Source organism: Danio rerio, chromosome 25 (assembly GCF_049306965.1).
Source record: "Danio rerio strain Tuebingen ecotype United States chromosome 25, GRCz12tu, whole genome shotgun sequence".
Lineage (NCBI taxonomy): Eukaryota > Metazoa > Chordata > Actinopteri > Cypriniformes > Danionidae > Danio > Danio rerio.
Window position 1 is genome coordinate 8908308 of NC_133200.1, and position 21908 is coordinate 8930215.

The 21908-nt window shown below is 34.9% G+C and overlaps 1 protein-coding gene across 2 annotated transcripts in view; it reads left to right on the plus strand.

Moving 5' to 3' along the window:
- Positions 1-1632: 1632 nt before the first annotated feature.
- muc5d (mucin 5d) overlaps positions 1633-21908 on the plus strand; it is a 53989-nt gene continuing 33713 nt past the window's right edge. Inside the window, exons 1-19 of one of the 2 annotated variants that reach the window (XM_073942801.1) lie at positions 1633-1703; positions 9930-10075; positions 10160-10216; positions 12347-12382; positions 12466-12730; positions 13094-13205; positions 15382-15469; positions 15552-15637; positions 15879-16089; positions 17515-17640; positions 18227-18344; positions 18418-18556; positions 18659-18766; positions 18894-18963; positions 19101-19235; positions 19362-19538; positions 20422-20516; positions 20600-20729; positions 20827-21073. In XM_073942801.1, coding sequence (XP_073798902.1) covers positions 9988-10075; positions 10160-10216; positions 12347-12382; positions 12466-12730; positions 13094-13205; positions 15382-15469; positions 15552-15637; positions 15879-16089; positions 17515-17640; positions 18227-18344; positions 18418-18556; positions 18659-18766; positions 18894-18963; positions 19101-19235; positions 19362-19538; positions 20422-20516; positions 20600-20729; positions 20827-21073 — 2288 coding nt within the window. In that variant the 5' untranslated portion in view covers positions 1633-1703; positions 9930-9987. The remainder of the gene's footprint in view (positions 1704-9929; positions 10076-10159; positions 10217-12346; positions 12383-12465; positions 12731-13093; positions 13206-15381; positions 15470-15551; positions 15638-15878; positions 16090-17514; positions 17641-18226; positions 18345-18417; positions 18557-18658; positions 18767-18893; positions 18964-19100; positions 19236-19361; positions 19539-20421; positions 20517-20599; positions 20730-20826; positions 21074-21908) is intronic. The other variant, XM_073942800.1, reaches the window with a different exon arrangement.

Below are 21908 nucleotides of genomic sequence, written 5' to 3' on the forward strand. Positions count from 1 at the left end.
AGGGCCGGAGTGGGACTCCTTTTCAGTTCTGGAGTTTTAAGCCTCAGACCGGCCCACCTCAGTTCATAACTGACTATATTAAAATAAGGTCATTTCCAATTTTCAGTTTCTAATTACACTATCACGTCTTTTTTTTTTTTTTAGAAAACAGCTGCTTTAGAACTTCAAATGTTTAACAACCATAACAGTATTATATTTCTTAACAATAAAAATGAAAAAAAAAAAAAAATATTACTCAGGCGAGGATCAAACCCCGGACGGCGGCGTCATAACCTAACGTGCTAACCACTGGACCACAACAGTGAGGATGCAAGTAAATAGATAAAGAGAACAAAGCTGCGGTAAAATAATGAATAAGAAGACTGTGGTCAAGTAAATTAATTAATTAATTTAAAAAGTGTGACTGCTGAGAGCAACAGATTCTGGAGCTAGGGACACCGGCTCTCGCGGCCAAAAAACGGACCGGCCCACCGGGAATTCTCCCGGTCCTGCCGATTAGCCAATCCGGGCCTGGTCAAATCTCTGTGTCTCAAGTCTGCCGTCGTACATGGAGAGCTAACAGGACAAACTGATTGCAGTGGGAAAACCGTCCATATGGAGGTTAGCGGTTAGCTGGTAAGTGCAAAAAGGAACGATGTCAAACTGCCCCGTGTCGTTCATTTAAAAAATAAAATACAGCCATCTGTACCTCTAACTAGATAATTTGTGGTCTACAGAAACGGTTATAGGGCTACGTTTTCAGATAGTGCATGTGTTGGCTAAATTGGAACCTCTTAGAATTGACTTAGTATTGTTTTATCCTTTTACTTTGTAAAACTGAAAGTTCGTACATACTTGAATAGTTTTAACAAAGTGTAGTTTGTTACAAATACATTACTAATACATTTATGAGTGTATTTGATTTATGAGTGTACTGTATATGTAGAGGTATGGAGTCCTGTGTTTCATTGTATTTTTATATAGCTGTTATGTTTGCATTGATAAGTCATTATTTAGGATTAGTGTTGCAATAAGTTCAGGTTAGTTATAATGTGTTGATGCCCATCATTATTTTTTTTTTTTTTTTTATTGAACAACAAATATACAATTTAAACATGACATCCAAAAAATACAAAAGTAACTGATGACATAAATTAAAATAAATTACATAAATTAAACAAATAAAAAGACAATTCAACATAGAGATCTTTACAATGATAATATTTTAACTTAACCGATTAACAGCAAGAGTACTAATCAGTTAACTTCAGCTCCTTTGCCACAATAATTGTATTCATACATTTTTCGCTCTTAATATATTGGAGCGATTCTATATACAAATGAAAGTCTGCAATAGCAACCTTTAAACAAGGTTTAGAGTTATTTAACCTGCATTTATGAACATGAAATTTACCAAACAAAATTAAAAGATTCAATAAAATTTCCACAGATAAATAGTTTGAAACAAAATAAAAAATAACGTCTTTGGGGGTCAAATTGCAACTAAAACCTGATTTTTTTTTACATACAATGATAGATCTTCCCATAAATTTTTTGAATATTAGATGCCCATCATCATTCAACCTGTATGTCCTGGCGAGTGACGCTAGGGGGCGGTGAGTGAGCAATACGTGAGCCGGCGCACGCGTTCATGAAGAAGTCACACTGCCAGCACTGAAGCACTTGTCATTTCATTGTGTGTGTGTGTTTGTTTTGTATTTCAGGTAAGATGTATGATGTGGAATCGAATATTATGTTTAATATGTGTTTAACAGTGTATATAATGTGTTTGAGGGCTGTATATGTATGTTTAAATGTATAAAATAACCGCATCAGCGTACTCGCAGCAGACTTGCGGCCGCGCGCACGTGCAAGTGAAGGCCGCCGACGTCCGTTAATGGATCAAACCCCGGACGGCGGCGTCGTAACCTAACGTGCTAACCACTGGACCACAACAGTGAGGATGCAAGTAAATAGATAAAGAGAACAAAGCTGCGGTAAAATAATGAATAAGAAGACTGTGGTCAAGTAAATTAATTAATTAATTTAAAAAGTGTGACTGCTGAGAGCAACAGATTCTGGAGCTAGGGACACCGGCTCTCGCGGCCAAAAAACGGACCGGCCCACCGGGAATTCTCCCGGTCCTGCCGATTAGCCAATCCGGGCCTGGTCAAATCTCTGTGTCTCAAGTCTGCCGTCGTACATGGAGAGCTAACAGGACAAACTGATTGCAGTGGGAAAACCGTCCATATGGAGGTTAGCGGTTAGCTGGTAAGTGCAAAAAGGAACGATGTCAAACTGCCCCGTGTCGTTCATTTAAAAAATAAAATACAGCCATCTGTACCTCTAACTAGATAATTTGTGGTCTACAGAAACGGTTATAGGGCTACGTTTTCAGATAGTGCATGTGTTGGCTAAATTGGAACCTCTTAGAATTGACTTAGTATTGTTTTATCCTTTTACCTTGTAAAAATTTTTTGAATATTAGATGCCCATCATCATTCAACCTGTATGTCCTGGCGAGTGACGCTAGGGGGCGGTGAGTGAGCAATACGTGAGCCGGCGCACGCATTCATGAAGAAGTCACACTGCCAGCACTGAAGCACTTGTCATTTCTGTATATGTATACAGAATATGTATACAGGCTGTATATGTATGTTTAAATGTATAAAATAACCGCATCAGCGTACTCGCAGCAGACTTGCGGCCGCGCGCACGTGCAAGTGAAGGCCGCCGACGTCCGTTAATGGAGATCGCGGCGACACAGGCCGCGTGTGATTATATACATATAAAACAGATATGATATACATATAGATTAAAATAACGTTTATTTAGTGTGAGTTTACAGTTTGAAACAGTGATGTGGGTTAGTACAGCTTCATTATAATATATAAAAATGTTACAATATTTATATAATAATAGTAATGTTAATTTAAAATAGTTACTGTGTTTATTGCTGCAGTAAGAGTTTTATAACTGCTTTTGTATACCTGTCAACATTGGGATTTAAAAATAAGTGATATGCCCACCGTAATAAGGTTTATTAAAAAAATACTATATGTTAATTTAGAGCTGTTAAATTGTAAATAAACAGTTGACATGTTTTATTATTATTATTTACAACAGAAAAAAAATTAAAATGTACATTAGCAGCAAATACATTAGCAAATAGTTAAGCTTAATAAAATTAATAGCTGTTATAAAGAAATAGAATCAAGCTATCAAATCTCCATAGCCATTTCTTCTCTGTATTGGCAAACTTACACATTCTGATTAAAGATCAACGAATAAATCTGCTTTCCTAATTTTTATGCTCATTCAAGATGAAATTAGTTGTGTTTGAAAAATGAACCACCAAGATTGACGTCTTCAGAGAAATACTGAAATGCAGGAGAAATACGGGAAAATACCTTTACGGGAAGATAGCGGGATGGAACTGTAAAATATGGGAGAATCCTGGGAAAAAACAGGAAGTTTAACAGGTATGCTATTGATCTGTAGTAATGTATATTGAGTGGAGAATTACAGTGACTTATATTGTCTATTCATTGCCGAAGTATATTGGTAAATTGTATATTTGAGTGTTTATTTGAGTATTTGTGTGTTAAATGTTAACATTTATGAAGAAGTCACACTTCCAGCACTGAAGCACTTGTCGCAGCATCTCATTGTGTGTGTGTGTGTGTGTGTGTGTGTGTGTGTGTGTGTGTGTTTGTTTTGTATTTTAGATTGTGCAGTGTGTCAAACGATTATGGTGAATAGAATCTATCGCTGTACTGGTCATATTATAGTAAAATGCTTTCTTTGATAGGCTGTTAAATATATGTAAACTTAACATCTATGTATCAAAGGCAAGAAAAATAATAGTAAACAGAGAACGATGAAATATATTGACGCGCTCATATAATGTGTACGGGCGCCGAGCGCGTTCACGTGAGAGTATGTACGCTTTTTGCGTGTCCAGTCCGCCTGTGGGAGCGAGTTTAAGTTAAACAGTGAGAACAGCGCCTACCAGAGTCACAGAATACCACGGTCGCAGAATTTGGTGTAACACCGGTTCCAAGCAGCAACTCATTTGAATTGGGAAAATATTTGTTTATGGACACTTTTTAGTCCTATCACACATTAAAGTGAATTTTATATAAAATCATGTTGTACACAGCAGTCTCTGGACTTGCTGCATCACAAATACCAAAATTTTACCAATTTATAAAAAATGAATCACTTTCTGGCCAACGGATATAAGGCATGGACATATGTTGTGATCGTGATTTTCGAAAGTATTACAGCGCTTTGTAAAGGTGTATTATTACCATTTGTTGAGTCTCCCCATACAGTTTGATATAGCAATTGGACCCGGAAGCCGCTTAATGTGACGTCAGACTGAACAAGCGGATAACAAACTATCATTATAGTGATTTTTTTTGCTACGTACACTTGTGGTATAACACTAGAAACCAGCAAGTTGTCTAATTGTACAATTATAAAACACTTGCACTTAGGCACGGGACGATAACCGTGTTCAAGGTATACAGCGGTTTGGAAAAGTAAAGGTTTTAAAATAGTAAATTTTCTGCTATACTGTTCCTAAGGTATATGTACAATTATTTACTTATTTATTTGTTTTTGTTTTTTAGAACAACAGTATTTCCAGCAGAAAAAATATCCAAAGATGTTGTTTTTAAATTGTAAAAAAAAATTGTGTTTTACAAACTAATGAAGACCGCAAAAGTCAAGGATTTGAATTATTTAGCCCAGTGGTTCTCAAACTTTTTTTCATCAAGTACCACCTCAGAAAAAATTGTCCCTCCAAGTACCACCATTATGACCAGTGTTGAAATACAGTAGCGTAGTAGGCCCAGTAAAGCAGCTACAGCTCTGCACAGTTTAAAATTGTGGCAGATTAACTACTATTATTAATAATATTTATTATTATCAGCCACTTTAAACATTATCAATAGTTTGAACATTGAAACTGTACTGTGCTTATATGTACAAAAAACGAACAAACAAAATGTTAACGTTTAAATAAAATGTGCTTTTAAAAGTTCGTTAAAAATGGTAGGCTACTGTTCTTAAAAAGTAAAAAAAATAATAATAATAAATCCTGTACTTAAATGTAAGTGTTACCTATAGTATCCTCTTCATCAAAACCTGCAAGTGTTGCTTGGACCTCATAAATACAGGTTATATGTCATCTTATTCATGTAGAAACCATTTTTTTACATTTTCAAATGTATGTTGCATGTACATATGACATATTGGATTCCTCTGCGGACCACTAGAAGGAAGAGCGCGTACCTCTAGTGGTACACATACCACAGTTTGAGAACCACTGATTTAGCCTAACATGTTTACTGCTCTAAAATATCATAAGTGTTTCTAAAAATTAAATATACTGTGTTCAAAGGTGAAAAAAGTTTTTTTTTTTTTTTTTTTTTTTTTTTTTTAACCAAGACATTTTAAAAGAATATATTTTAGAGCAGTAATCACAGTACTGTGAAACAGTGATATTTTTGTCCTAGGTTATTATACCATCATATCGTATTCTGGCCCATGCCTACTTGCACTGCACAGTATAACACTAGAAAACCACTAAGAATGATAGCATTGTAAAACTAAGTGGTTTAGTGAAAGTATACTCACTTATGGCCTAGTGGTTAAAGTCAGATTCGAGTCCTGGCACCACTAGGAATTGTTGGTGGAGTTTCTACGTGCTGCTTGTGTCCATTAAATTCAATGCCCAAATTCTGAGCTTAGAACAAAGTTCACAAACTATTTATTTACAAATGTGTACTAGTATACTCTTGAGTTCACTTGCATTACAAGTGAAAAATGTCCACTTGTAGACTTTAAAGCATACTAAAAGTGGGCCAATTTAGTCACAAATGGTATTATTGCAGGTTTGCTTCTAGTTTACATTAAGTATTTGTATTAAGTAATACATCTCTATATTACTTAAGTATATTTATTAAATATATTTATTGTTAGCAGTTGTGACAATTTGCCTACTGTATGTGTACTGTATAAACAAGATATGGATCAATCACTCAACTGTGCTAATTTATAATGTATCTAGTGTTACAGGATGTTATATTAATGTATCCTGCAGTGGAGCTACAATCATGTATCAAGATCTTGATCAAACACAATAAGGGAAGTAGACCACTTTATATTGATATAGTTACATTTCTGTGTAAATACACATTATTTATTATTTCTAAAATTGTTTCTTTGCACGCAATGCAAAACTAGAAAAAAACAAAGAACATTAGATAAGAAGCAGGATGTGGGTTTTACATAAATCTACATATCAAACCGTGCAAAAACAATTGCATAGAAAAGTATGGCGTAGGCAACAGTGATTCAGCTGGCTGTTCCAGTCATCTTGATTTAATTTGAATTATTTAAAAAGGGATTTTCTGTGGAATACAATCAGATGTATATTTTTGAGAGAGTCAACACAGCGGAATGAACCAGCAATTTCTCTGGCAAATGTTTTACCAGTGGATGCCCTTCCTGCCCCAATCCAGTAAGAACTGGTGGTCTCGTATGGCATGGTCATTTCCAATAGTGCGCAGTGAACCGACTTACTGTATAGCATCATTGTGCTTCAGGCGTCCCAAGTTCAAGTCCTGGCTTGCAGACTTTTCCCAATCCTGTCTTCCTTTTCTCTTTAGTCTCCATATATAACTTAACTTCCTCTCTACATGTCGTCACATGACAAAAATAAGAAGTTAAAACTAGGTATAGGCCGGTATAAGATTCTGATGGTATGATAACCTTGGAATAAATATATCACAGTTTTGCAGTATTGTGATCACTGCTCTAAATATATTTTTAAATGTCTGGGTAAAAAACAAAAACTTTTTGAAAAAAAATGTTGACTGTTTTAAAACCTTGACTTTTCCAAACCAAGGTATACCTTGAAAACGGTTATCGTCCTATGCCTAGTTAAAACTGCATAATTTAAGGGAAGGTGAAGGCGGGAACATTCCCACAGCTCTCTGCCACGCCCCTCTCGTTTTATGATTGCGTTTGAAATCGTCTACTACTCGGTAGGTATTTGAATTTAAATTTACTACTTGATTATTAGAAAAATATGTTTTATACAGTATGAATGTGGGTTGTATTAATGGAGCTCGGAAGTATTATTTCTGCCATTTGTCATCATCACGTGACCTACAAAAGTCAGTTGCGTCGCTTCACTCACATTCATGAATTCCCTCGTGTGGCATCATGGGATAACTTTGCGTCCATGGGATGCACACTTTAGAATCTCGCCAGAAGTAGTACGTCATCTGTGTACTTTTTGCATACTGTTTTTCCAATTCTGTGAATGCAGACATACAACTCGGCTTGCATTCTATTTTTAGAGCACTATTTAGTATGGAAGTATGTGATTTCGGACGCACATATGTTAAGCTAGTGTTTTCAATCCTGGTCCTCTTGTGCCACAAGGCAACTGTGTTGAACTTTATAATAATATAGCTTATAGCTTACTGTACAGTTTATAATAGTTTTGATTTTTACATATAGTGTTGAATTACATTTTTTTTTTTACATTTTAAAGTTTTATATTAATGGATGGATCATTTTTTAAGACTAATAATGAATGCAATTCTCAGAATGAAAGTTAGTTTGTTAGATGAATACATAAAGTTGTTCTAATATTTCAGTGTTTGCATTAAGTTTTATTTAATATATTTTATTTGTATTTATTATTATTTTTACAGTTGATATGTTAAAGTGGGTAGCAGAAGCTTCACAACAAGAAGGTCGCTGGTTCGGGCCTCGGCTTGGTCAGTTGTTATTTCTGTGTGGGGTTTGCATGTTGTCCCCGTGTTTGCGTGGGTTTCTTCCTGGTGCTCCGGTTTCCCCCACAGTCCAAAGACATACGCTATAGGTGAACTGGGTAAGCTTAACTGGCCGTAGTGTATGTGTGTAAATGAGTGTGTATGGGTGTTTCCCAGTGATGGGTTGCAGCTGGAAAGCCATCTGCTGCGCAAAACACATGCTGGATAAGTTGGTGTTTCATTCCACTGTGGCAACCCCTGATTATTAAAGGGACTAAGCTGAAAAGAAAATGAATGATTGAATGTTAAAGTAATTTGCAGAAATAAATTTTCAAATAGGGAAAAATCGTTTAACCTTGCCTTTGCATTTTTTTTACAACCTGTTTAATGAATGTGATTTTAAGATCTTACATAAAGTTTTGTTCGAAAATAAATATTTATTCTGTTTTAATAAAAATACAAAGATATACAGTTTAAGTCAGGATTGTTAGCACCACTCTTAATTTTAAATTCTTAAAAAAAATTCACAGAGTTAAGATCTCTTTCAATACTTTTCTAAATGTAATAGTTTAAATAACTAATTTCTCATTTATTTTGGTCTTTGCCATGATGACAGTACATACTATTTGTCTAGATATTTTTCAAGACACTAGTATTCAGCTTAAAGTGCAATTTAAAGGCTTAACTAGGTTAATTAGGCAAGTCACCCTTTCAGTGGTTTATTCTGTGTCCAATGAGAAAAAAATGTATCCTGTTAACCTTGCATATCTTGTAATACTTTTTAACCTCTGGGGTCAATTTGACCCCAACAATTTAAACTTCTAAAACTTCCTAAATCCCCCCCCCTTTTTTTTTTTAAACTAAATGGTCATTTATGTCACAGTTGACTCCTTAAATAGCCATAAAAATAACCCCTCCACTACCCCCATGCCCTGCCTCTTAGATATCCACATTTCTCACAGCATGACTATGGACAAAAATGGCAAATCACCATCAAATTTTGCTAAATTAAACAATTTTGCTAAATAAAAAAAATGCTAAATAAACCCAATACTGGAAAAAAATGTATGCATTTGGTGTTTTCATTGTTTCTAATATGTATTTGTAACAATCACCAGCAATTTAGGGACTGTAGATCGCTGGTGGACTACACACATCACAAACTACCACTTACAGTATGCATTGCACCAATCTACACCTGCTCCAGCTGACTGTTGTCCGGACATTCACAGACACATACAGACGAACACAGCTGCAGTGCATTCCACTTAATTACCTGGACTATATATTTCAGTTTGTGTTTCCTTCGCGTTGTTTTTTTTTTTCGTTACTCCCGTGATGGCCGTGTGTTCTCTAGTTTGTTGTAGTTTTGTTCTGGTTTGTTTAATAAATATATGTTAAACGCTGCATTTGGATCCTCACCTTGTCTTCCTCCTTTGCACTACACATCGGCACGTAACGATATTAATACATATTTTTTAAATTTGGTCTAGAATCGCCATTTCTTTTATGAAGGACAAAACATGAATTATGTTGAGTCAAACATTAAAAAGATAAAATTTTTAAGGGAGCCAGTAATTTTGACCTTAAAAATTGTTTTAAAATATTTTTAAAAAACTGTGTTTATTTCAGCCAAAATAAGACTTTTGCCAAAAGAACAAAATAAATAAATAACAAATATATTATATTAAATAATAGTATAGGAGATATCTTGAAAATATCCATTCTCTGTTAATCATCACTTGAGAAATATTTGAAAAAGAATAAAAATTTCACAGGATATTTAATAATCTTGCCCCTAACTGTATATCATATATTGCCATTCATCCCAAAAAAAACAGATATGAAATGTAGTCAATATCACCCAGTCTGTGATAGATGGTGGAACTGGATTGGCATGAACAGTTGAATGTCAGCAGATGTAAGCTTGGCATGTGACCTTCCTGAACTACAGCAATAATTAATTTATTTAACTTCCCTAGAAAACAATGATGTCATTTTATTATCGAAAAGTATACACCCAAGATTTGCATAAAACTGTTTAATCTCAAACTGATCTAGAGGACAGCTAACATTAATTTGTTGTTCGATGCAATCTCTGATATTGCATAGGTGGGATCCACCTTTTAATCAAACTTGATACTCTCCCTAAAGCAATATTTTTCCTATAAAAAGATGAAGGCTGACGGTAACCTCACATTATCCCCGGAGGATGGACATGGTCTTCATTGTCAGGATGTCCCAGATGTGGATGGTGAGATGGGTCGTACTGCTGGTGGGACTGCAGTCAGTACAAGCAGGTAAGCCCATTACAGTCTTTTCTGTTCTCATTTTACAATATGCAATATTATAGTAAAAATGTGTATGTCTTTTTATGTTTGAAGATTTTATGTCTGATTATGGAGATGAGGTTAACCTTCGAGTGACGGACCAGACGACTGGTAAATATTTCATTTAGTTTTTCATGTAATGCATGGTAATCAGGTGAATTTTCAGATACATTTTTTAAAGTAGTTTCAGAGAAATTAATGGCATTTAAAATGTCATTTCTGGGACAATTTATCATTGCAATTATCAGTAAAAAATAACATTTAAAATAAATGAATAATATCATAATATCATTTAATAACAGAAAAAATAAATAATTTTAAAAAGTCAAAAACGTTTTTTTTTATTTAGTGCCTTGTAGAATCACAGTTTTTGTAGAATCTGTGTTGCGCTTTGGAGTCTAATAGAGCTGTTGCCATCAGCATAACATAATGAGCCCTATCACACACCCGGCGCAAGATGTGTTTAGTGCGATTTGTTGCTATTCTCAGACCAGCACATACCCTGATTTAAAAAAAATAAAAACCACTGCCTTCATGCCCTCTTAATCTCGGGGGGCTTTTTTCAGTCTATTCATTACAATCTGCATTTGTATAATGTTATTATAAGTCATAGTATTATTTATTACATGCATATTTATATTTGTTATAACAAAAAGTTTAGATTTGTCCACCTGTCAAGTTTTGTAGATGTATGCGTCACCAAATGGGGCATAAGAATAGGACGCGTGTTTGGATATTACTCAGTTTTCGACCACACTTCGTTATTATTGTTCATTTATTAATTTGCTGGAAATTAGAACAGAATTTAGAAATAGCTTTGAAACAAATCTTTGCGCTTAACAAACAAAATTAAATATGTAGGCTAATGGATATCTTCAGTGCGAACAACACTGTTTCCTTATCCACGAAAGTAAAGGAGTAAAGAGTAAAAGTAAAGGGGCTGAATGGAGAAGGTTTGTTCTTTATCCTTGCGTGGCCGATGCTTTGTTTAACTATTTTCTCTCTAATAAAGCATTCAGGTTTCCTCTTACAAAGTCTGCCATGTAAACTGCAAATGTGTCATGGTGTGAAGCAACTGAATCCTAAAGGGAAAAGAAGATGAGACTCTGATTGGTTTAATGCACGTTATGCTAAAAACAAAAGAGAACAAGCACAACCCTGTTAGACCATGCGACCGTATTTTTCCGTCCTTAAAATAGCAAAAGTGGATTCGAACATGCTCTTCATGCTTTTGCACCATGGACTTTAGACTTAGATCGTTAAAATAGAGCCCAATATGCATGTCAAAAGGTAGATTTATATATGCCAGAGGTCTGTAATAAAAAAAAACATTTTGAAGACTGTATAAAATAATATGATCAATAAATCAGTTTAATTTCTAACCTAAATATGGCTTTCAAGGTTCATTTTACTTAAAGCAATTAATATTCTAGTTCTAGTGAACAAAATGAGTTTGTCAAGGCAAATAGGATCTAAACCAGGAAAAGCGGATACTTGTGATTTTAAAAATATAAAATATTCATAGTTTTACTGTATTAATTTTACCAAACAAAATTAATCATGAATACTAAGACAATTAAAAGTCAATCAATTAGCAAATGAGAACACTTAGATTTTTAATTATTCATTTAAATAGGGCTGCACGATATTTGAAAAATCTAACATTGCGATATTTTTTTATTCTGTGCTTCATATTGCGATATGTTTACAATTTCACTAGATGAGTTGAATAACTATTTGGAAAGAATTTATCTATTTAAATTGATTTGGATATTTTTTTTAGCAGAGTGGATACAATATAATAAATAATCGACAAGCATAGATAATCTTAATAAAGAAACCGATACCAATTAAATACACTGTGTTTTATTATTTTCTGAGAAGTCGAACTGTATTCAGATATACAGTAATTGTATAATCAAATGTAAAATAATACTGTATGGCCTTTGTTTTATATACAATTCAATAAAATTAATTGTTGTTAATTTGTCATAGATGCAAACGGTACAATTTCTCATGCCCGAATGCTTTTAAAATCTTCACACAGTCACGAACCTCAAAAAACAAATGCGAAATGATAAATATAATCCAGAATCAACATTGCATATACTTGCGATGTGATCATTGCGAATGATCACGTTGCGATATCGATGCTAAAACGATATATTGTGCAGCCCTAAATCAAATGATAAAATGTGTGAATGTAGATGGATAAAATTCTCCTCGCCTTTTTATTTTCAGTGTTCCCAGGCATGGCAAATGTGATTGTAACTGAAGGTACGCAGTCCTTCATAGTTTTTATAATCATCTTTAGTCTTTAGAAAAGATCAGATTCATAAATGATTTCTCTTTTGGTGTAGCCGTACCGAATCCAGATCATCAGTCCACGATCTGCAGCACATGGGGCAATTTCCACTTCAAGACATTCGACGGTCATTTCTTTCAACTGCCAGACACGTGCAGCTACGTTCTGGTAAAGATGTGCAACAGTCCCGTGTCTGATTTCAACATTGAAATCCAAAGACAGATTGTAAATAACTCAATCACGTTTGGCAAAATCACGATAAATCTGGAAGGGACAGTCATTGTACTCACCAACAACGACATCATCATGGGAGACCAAGTGTAAGTGTGTTTATTCTTTTCCAACTAAACTTTAAATTTAAGACTACATTCAAATGTCTTTTTTATAATCTCTTATAATCAAAAGATTTCTTTTGTTGAATGTTGTTTTTTCCTACTCTAACATGGTTTTAAAGTTACATATAAAATTGACTGTTAAAAAAAGAAAGTGCTAAAGTTGTTTGTCATCAGATAAACATAAATTTTAAGGGGCCAATACATAGCTTTGAGGTATGCCAGATAATTTTAAATATCTGCAATATTGATGTGTGAGTGTTTATTATTTTATTAACTAAATTTTACACTAAATGCAAATGTCTTGGTTTATATTCCCTATTCCCTTGGTTTATATTCCTATTCCAACAGGGTGTACGATTCAACCTATAAGGATGGAATTACCATTGAGCTGAGCCCAAATGTTAAGATTTCCAACAAACATGGAGTGTCTGTCTTTTGGGAGAAGGACAGATCGTTTTTGGTATGTTTATTATTGTCTGTTATGTTTGAATGCACTCTTAACACAACTAGTTGACATTAAATTGTGTGGAAACCTATTGCCTTAAACGTGTTAAGTGGTTAGTTGAAACTTATCAGCTCTAGTTTAGTTAACATAGAACTACATAGAACAAGGATGTCAAACTCAATTCCTGGAGGGCCACAGCCCTGCACAGTTTAGTTCCAACCCTAATCAAACACACCTGATCAAACTAATTGAGTCCTTCAGGCTTGTTTGAAACCTACAGGTAAGTGTGTTGGAGCAGGGTTGGAACTAAACTATGCAGGGCTGCTGCCCTCAAGGAATTAAGTTCGACAACCCTGACATAGAACCATATGTTAATTTAACCATTTAGCTTGTTACTTTCAACAACTTAAGTGGTTTCAGTTATTGGGTTTCCACACAATTTTCTAGTAAAGTCAACAATTTGGGTTAAGTGTACTGTATTTAGTATGCAAAATTGTACGTTAGGATAAATAAGGTCTGCCTTCAGTCATCTAAGTGTCTTGTAACATGTCCAAACCATGACCGTGAATTAAAAAGTGCTTTTAAAAGATCAATTTTACTGTAAAAGAACAGGATTGGAAAGGGCTAACACAGTAATTTTATTAATAAACTGCAAGTTCAAGTATTCTGGGAAACTTCTACTCCGCTAAATTATATACATGTTGGGAAAAAAGTTATTCAAAACTCGATAAATCATTGTCTGCAAAGACATGTAACGGTGGTGTTTAATATTTGAACGAACTGAATATTTTCAGTTAACATGCTTATTTCTTTTGCACTCAACTTATGTCATTTAGACTAATGGCGAAATGTATGATCTGTAGTAATGTAAATAAAATTTAAGAATTTAGTAGTATTGTGAATAACAATCAACTTGAGGTCACATTTCTTAATTGTTTGTGAAGGATATCTGCTGTAAATTCAAGGTGTTAAAGTTCACCGTAGGACATGTTTGGATGTGGAAATGTCTAGAGTTTTGTATTACTGTGTAAACACAGAAGGTTTATTTAAAATACCATCTATAAGTGCTCACGCATTTTCCACAGTACATGATAAGTATTAAATAGTTGCCCATGTTTGCATACAGTTATTTTTAAAAGAAACAATTTTGTTCTGTGATGCCTGTTTTTTTTATTGTGTGTTTATATTTGTCAGGACACAATTAGAAACATTTTGTTTCTACTCTTTACTTTCAAGATCATAAAAAAATCAAGTTCTTCTGTACTTTGAGTCACGATTAAATTAAGTCTTTTGTGTCTCCAGAATGTGTTAAAATAGGTTATCAGATCATTGAATACACATGTGGTATAATAAATGATCTGAATACACTTCCTGTATTCCTGAAGTCTTAGCACTCATCAATTCCTGCCACAGCTGGCAGCAATAGACACTGATACACACACAGCTGAAGCTCATCTTTACTGATTACATGGACTAACTTTCCCATACACTTTGCTGAGTCTTGTTTAGCTGTTGCATTTGATTCAAAGCGGTTTCCTTGTTTCTTATTATCCCGTATTTTGACTTTTTGGTATGTTTGGTTTGTTTATCGTGTTTTTTGATGCTTTGCCGCCTGTTTTAAACCTTTGCCTGTCTTATTTCGAAATACGCTTTTGGATTATCTATTGCACTGTATTTACTGGGTTTTGACTCCTGCCTGTCTGACCATTCTCAAAGCTGCATTTGGAACTACCCTTGTCTGCACCTTCGTAACTTCTGGGAGTTGTAGTTTGGTAGGAATATAGGAAGTGATCTTCAGCAGAGGCAACATTGCTGGCGATCGCAGTAATACCCCGTTGAAAATGTAAATTTTTTTTTTCAGTCAGAGTAAATTTTAGCTGTTTTGCACTAGAGCCTTTGAATGAAAATAAACTGGCACTCCCTGCCCCCTCTTCAGGCATGTCTTTAGAATAATATACCCACCATTAATTGTCAGATAAACACAGCACAATGACAGACATAGACTACTAAGTACCAAAAGAGCCAAAGTGCCAAATACCAAAGTCAGACTGAATCAGGAAGTTTCCCTTTGGTTATTTGTGATGATTGCTATTGTGGATTTTATTCAGCCTTTCTGCAACAATGAATGAGCCACACAGAAATGTTGCAAGTTTTACACAAGTCCTTGATTTGTCCACTATTTCATTTACAGATTGAGCTTTCAGAAAAGTACAAAGAAAAGACCTGTGGACTATGTGGAAACTTCAATGGTGACAAGTCTGATGATGCCTTTAAAAATGGTAAACATGTTGATGAAACCTCTTTAAGTAATTCAGCTGTTGATATTTTAATATACAATATACAAACATTTGTTTATTATAGAATATGACTTGGCTACATGGAAAGAGTCTTCATCTGAATCCTGTGGGCACATCGAAATGCAACTTAATGGTCAATGTGAAAACCAGGTATTATGACAATTTAAATGTGTACAGATTTTGTAAATATGTCTGAATTTCAGGATTTCAAAGTCAGCTATTGGGAAGTAACAATACATTGATATGGATCAATAAATCAATCAAATGATTAACAATATAGTGTATCAGTTATTTGCATAAAATCAATACATCCATATTTTTTGGTGCAATGCAACAACAAAAGCAGTAGTTGCAGCCAATTTAAGACATGTTCATTTTTTCGATGTCCCAGACAAGCCTTTGCCAGCAGTACCTCAGCAGTCCAGGGTTTAGTGGCTGTTATGATGTGATGGACATGAGTTCATTTGAAAAAGCCTGTGAGAGCGACCTGTGTCAATGTTACGGCAACCACGACTGTCTGTGCAACACCCTAACAGAGATTTCACAGCAATGCACACATGCTGGAGGACAACCAGGAACATGGAGGACAAAACAGCTCTGCCGTGAGTATCATAAAATAAAAAGAATAAACAATTCATACTCTGAGTGTGTTTACATGCATGTTCTTTAGCTGATTTGTATGCGGTTGTGTAAATGAGTGAGTATTTTTCCTCAGAAAAGGATCAGAAATGACACAAGCATATCGGCTAAGTTATTTTTTCCATTATATTTATTTTGCCTGGCATGTAAACATCCTTACAGGCACATGTGTGACTAGGCTATATAGCCATAAGTCAGTTTAAAATGATAATTTTACTAGCGTCTATTTTCGTCTTAATGTAAACAATTAAGTGGCACAGTTGGTAGCAATGTCGCCTCACTGCAAGAAGGTTGCTGGTTCGAGCCTCTGCTGGGTCAGTTGGTATTTCTGTGTGGAGTTTGCATGTTCTCCCCATGTTGATTTCCTCCGGGTGCTCCAGTATACCCCAAAAGTCCAAAGACATTTGGTACAGGTGAATTGGGTTAGCTAAAATTGTCCGTAGTGAATGAGAGTGTATGGATGTTTCCCAGTACTGGGTTGCAGCTGGAAGGGCATCTGTTGCGGAAAACATATGCTGGATAAGTTGGCGGTTCATTCTGCTGTGGCGACCCCAGATTAATAAAATGACTAAGCTGAAAAAATCAATTAATAAATAAACTATTAATCCATTCAAGTTAATTGACGAGGCACCTTACAACAAGGTCGCAAATTCCAGTCCAGGCCAGGCCAGTTGGCATTTCTGTGTGGAGTTTGCATGTTCTCCCTGTCTTCGTGTGGGTTACCTCCAGGTGCTCTGGTTTCCCCCACAGTCCAAAGAGGTGAATTGGTGAATTGCATGTACTAAATTGGCCGTAGTGTATGAGTGTGTGTGAATGTGAGTGTGTATGGGTGTTTCCCAGCACTGGCTTGCAGCTAGAAGGGCATCCGCTGCGTAAAACATATGCTGGAATAGTTGGTGGTTCATTCAGAAGTGTTGACCCCTGATAAATAAGGGACTAAGCCGAAGGAAAATAAATGAAAACAAAAATTTGTAAATAAAATAAATGAAAATTATAAAAGCATACCAACATTCATAAATATATAGAACTATGTATACTGTAACTAGAACTATACATAAATATAAAGAGCAAAAAATAAATAAATAAACGTAATAAAACGAGTATATTTCTTTCTTGTTTATTCCATAATTGTCTGTAAGTTTAGCATTAGCATTCTTTAATACTGTGAGATTATAATTCTTTATACTGTACAACATTATAATTCACTTAAGTAGAAACAGCCACACAAATGATAACATTTTAACTTGCTGAGAAAAAGCTAATTAAATAATAAAGACTTGTACTTTTAGTTTGTGGATGACCAAGTAAAAACAATTTATGTTTATGTGCAAATTTAATGTATATATTCGTGAAGTAACGTAATAATTGGGGTTTTTTTTTTTGAGCAGCAAAGACGTGTCCTCTAAACCTGCTGTACCTGGAGTGTGGTGGTCCATGCAAGAGCACCTGCTCAGCCCCAACTGCAGATCTGATGTGTACCGATCACTGTGTGGACGGCTGCTTCTGCCCTGAAGGTGAAAAGTGACTTACTGATTTGTTTATCATTATAGTTTATTTTTTGTTTTATAATTCATTATTATATGATTTCATTACATTATTATAACATTTCCACAAGAAGAGAATGGCTCTATGAATTAAAAAAAAAAAAGTATATGTTCCCCCAATTTTTCAGTTTGATTGGTTTGGTTAAATTACATTTTAATGAGAATAGCATAATATGCAAATTAATTTAAATGGTTAACTAATAAAACTTAACGTTTTACAGCTCTGTACAAATATTTGCAGAATTCTTTAATGTAAACATATTTTTATGAATCTATGAAATATATTTGTTAGTTTAAATTGTATTCTTGTTCTGTTAAAATTAATGGAGGAAAAGTTGTGTGATAGTAGCTTTGAAAACATGTTTTATGAATTATATTTATTATAATTATAAATCATCATTTCCTATTAGTGTGGTTTAGTTTGTCTGAAGATCCTTCAAATATAGCTTGTCTTTAAGTGAATATGCTGAATGTGACATTGACAGTGAAGACAGCTTCATATCACAACTTTTTTGTGCTCAGTCTTGTTCACCACTTTGCCTTGTTTTTTGTAAAGGTATGGTCGAGGATGACATCGGTCAGAGTGGATGTGTTCCAGTGAACAAATGCCCATGTGTACACAATAACAAAACCTACTTCTCAGGAGACTCGTACACACAGGCTTGTAAAACATGGTGAGTCGAGCACAGAAATACGAGCCATTTAACAGAATTTCACCAAACTAACGCTGCTTACTTTCTGCACCAGTACATGTGATGCTGGACACTGGACCTGCTCATACCTGGACTGTCCTGGAATCTGCTCTGTTGTTGGAGGGTCTCACGTCACTACTTATGATGGAAAAACCTTCACCTTCAGTGGGAACTGCGACTACATCCTCACTAAGGTCACTAATAGTCTGATAGTCTGCTTGCAAGTTAAGAATAAAGGCTATCCAACCATCATTTATAATTTGAAAGTGCTTATGATTGCTTTTTTTTAATTCCAGCACTATAACAACAGTGATTTTGCTGTAGTGGGAAATCTGGCACCGTGTAATCCGTCCCGAACAGACATTTGTCTAAATTCAGTTGCCCTTGTCCTCTTGGGAACCACTGTAAGCTCCAGATTTCATTTTCCTATTTTAAATGTTTTCTTCAGTTTTTTCATAAGCAGAAATTATTTGAGATAAGAACTAACTAATAGTGTCCGAATCATCACATTGTTGTTTTCCTTCCAAACAGATCAGCTTTTCCTCTAATGGTGATGTGACACTGAATGGAAACAGCCCATTTAATCTTCCTGCTGTCATAGGTGGGGGATTCATGTTCATCATAAGCATGTTAAACCAAAACAATGTTAAACATAAGATTAAGCCAAATTAAATACAATGTCCTGAAAATTACAAAACTCTTCTGTTCATATGCTAACTACCTGTTTCATTGTCCCAGGTCCTGTGAGCATCTTCCAGCCCTCTTCATCGTTCATTATTGCTGATTTACACAGTATTCGTCTGGAAATCCAGCTAGCTCCAATTATGCAGTTGTATATTATAGCCAGCACTGAAGAGAAAGGGAAAATGACTGGTGAGTAAAGAAAGACAGCAAATCCTGCTTTTAATGATTCACTGTAATCCTATTTTAAGAACCATGCATCTCATTGATACAATCGTAATACATTTGTTGTATTTTCTTAAATCTGATTTGCTTCAGGTCTGTGTGGAAACTATAACGATGTCCAAAAAGACGACTTTAAAACAGAATCTGGCATTATAGAGGGCACATCCACAACCTTTGTCAACTACTGGATAAAAAACAGAGCACAGTACAGCTGTACAGATGTTAAAGACACATTTACAGAAAACCCCTGTAGCTTGCGCATTGAGACAGGTACTCAGTTTTGGAAACATTCATACAGCATGTATCAATAACAGGTCTTTATATGTAAGAGATATAGTACATTCAGGCAGTTGCAAGTGCTGAAAAGCCTGTGGCTTAATTCCCAGTAAATAACCGGCTAGATGTACATTATACTGCTTATTACACAGCTACTTTCCACTAAAGTAAACAATTAAACGAAGCATTAATCTGAGCTGAAGCAATTTACTATCTCTTTAAACGTAAAGCTTGTAGAAAGAAAAACTGCTAAATGCAGCATACATTAATCTTTTTATTATTCAGTCACAATATGCCACCAAACAGTAAAAAAAAATGAAAAGTGAAAGATAAGCATATAGCTATGCATGTCAATATACTAATTAATGGTCAATATGATTCATAGCACCAGATGAGCTAATTCTAAGATAACAATCGCTAAATAACACCGGATCAACTGGGAACGTTGAATCACCTTGACCATCAGTAAATATGTTAAAATCCATGTGCTTACATCCACATTCATATGTATCTACTTGCCTGTTTTTGACTGTTTAGTGCCGAATGAATAATATGTAGGTTAGTATTGCGAATTATTAGTACTTAATTGATTATTTGTGTTTTTAACTGTTAGGCAGCTCTTTTACTTTCTGTCTACTTTCCATTTAATGAAATGATTAATAAACTATTATGGCTTAGAACAATAATATGTGTATAATTTTTATGTTTTATAATATAGATAGATAGATAGATAGATAGATAGATAGATAGATAGATAGATAGATAGATAGATAGATAGATAGATAGATAGATAGATTGTTTAGTGTTTGGTATACTGGAGGACATTGTTTTGTTTGTCTGTGTTATTATTTTAAATCTAGCAATTCTTTTTATACAGAGAAACTTGCTAAAGACTGGTGTTCCCGCCTTACAAATCAAAGTGGAGTCTTTTCTGCATGTCATTCAGAAATTTGCCCTGACATTTACTACCAAGTGAGTGTTTTTGCACAATGTGAAAGAATAAACCAATGCAAAGAGCCCCTTTCTCCATTTAATCTGAGTTTCCTTCTCTGCAGTGGTGCGTCTATGACACCTGCAAGTGTGCAGATATCAGGAAGTGCATGTGTGCGGCTCTTTCCACCTATGCCCACGCATGTGCTGCCAGAGGAATCATTCTCCAAGGCTGGATGGATGCAGAGCCTTGTGGTGAGAGTTTGTTGTTGTTCATATTGCTTGAAATTCTTATTAATTTTATTGTTTTAAGGGACACGTTTAACTTTGTTTGAAACATCTGTCTGTACAGAGACTAACTGTCCAGACAATATGAAATACTCCTATGGTGTGACCAGTTGTGACAACACCTGCCGTTCTCTCAGTGGACAAGAAAACACCTGCCAAGGGTCCTTCACACCTGTAGATGGCTGCGTCTGTCCTGAGGGAACCTTCCTTAATGAAGAGGACAGATGTGTGCCTGCTGACCAGTGCCCTTGTTATCTTGATGACAAGGTCGTACATCCATTAGAAACAATCTCCAAAAATGGGGTTAAATGGTAAATGTTATGGTTCAGCATACATTATTGACACATTACATCAGGGGTACTCAAGTTCAGAGAACAAGGAGGGATCATTTATCCACATTAAATGCAAAAAAGCCACAAATTACTATTCGTGTAATAAGAATTTATTTAGGATAATCTGACCAGTTTTACTAATTTTAAACGCTGTTTATTTGACTTTAGAAGTGTGGCTTATTCTTATCTATTTAAAAAAAATCCTGAACATAATCATGATGGGGAACTCAGAAGTTGATTAACTCCTATGTGCTGTTAGGAATGTTTTACCCCATTTTGCTCCATTGGCTTCAATTATAACCACATTTTTTGATTCCAAAGCCATGACACCATATAATCATGCAATTTAAATTTGTTTTGGTTTTTCTTGTTGGGAAGAGGTCAAGTTTGTATTTTTTATTGTTGATCATCAGTTGGCACTATTAACTTTTTAGATTAGGCCTGTGCAAAAAAAGGCTTAGGTTTTAAATTTTATTTGAAGTTATATGGAGTAATACAGCAAATAAACTGTGTGCATGTGTGTTTATGAGTGTGTGAGAGTGACCTTTGCGCACTTACCTTGATGCGTCTGAGAAAATCAAAATATGCATCTCAGCTCTCAGAACTACATGGAGTAAACAAAAACAAAGACTGTATTTATGCACCGCCTGCCTTTTGATGTTGAGAACTATGGGTGGCCTCTGTGTGAAGTGCTTGTTTTATTGATGCTAAATTCAGTTTGAAAATCTTTCAGTGATGCACTTTTTCAATGTGGTTATAATGGAAGTCAATGGGGCAAAAACAGCCACAAACAGTAAATTACAGAAAAAATGTA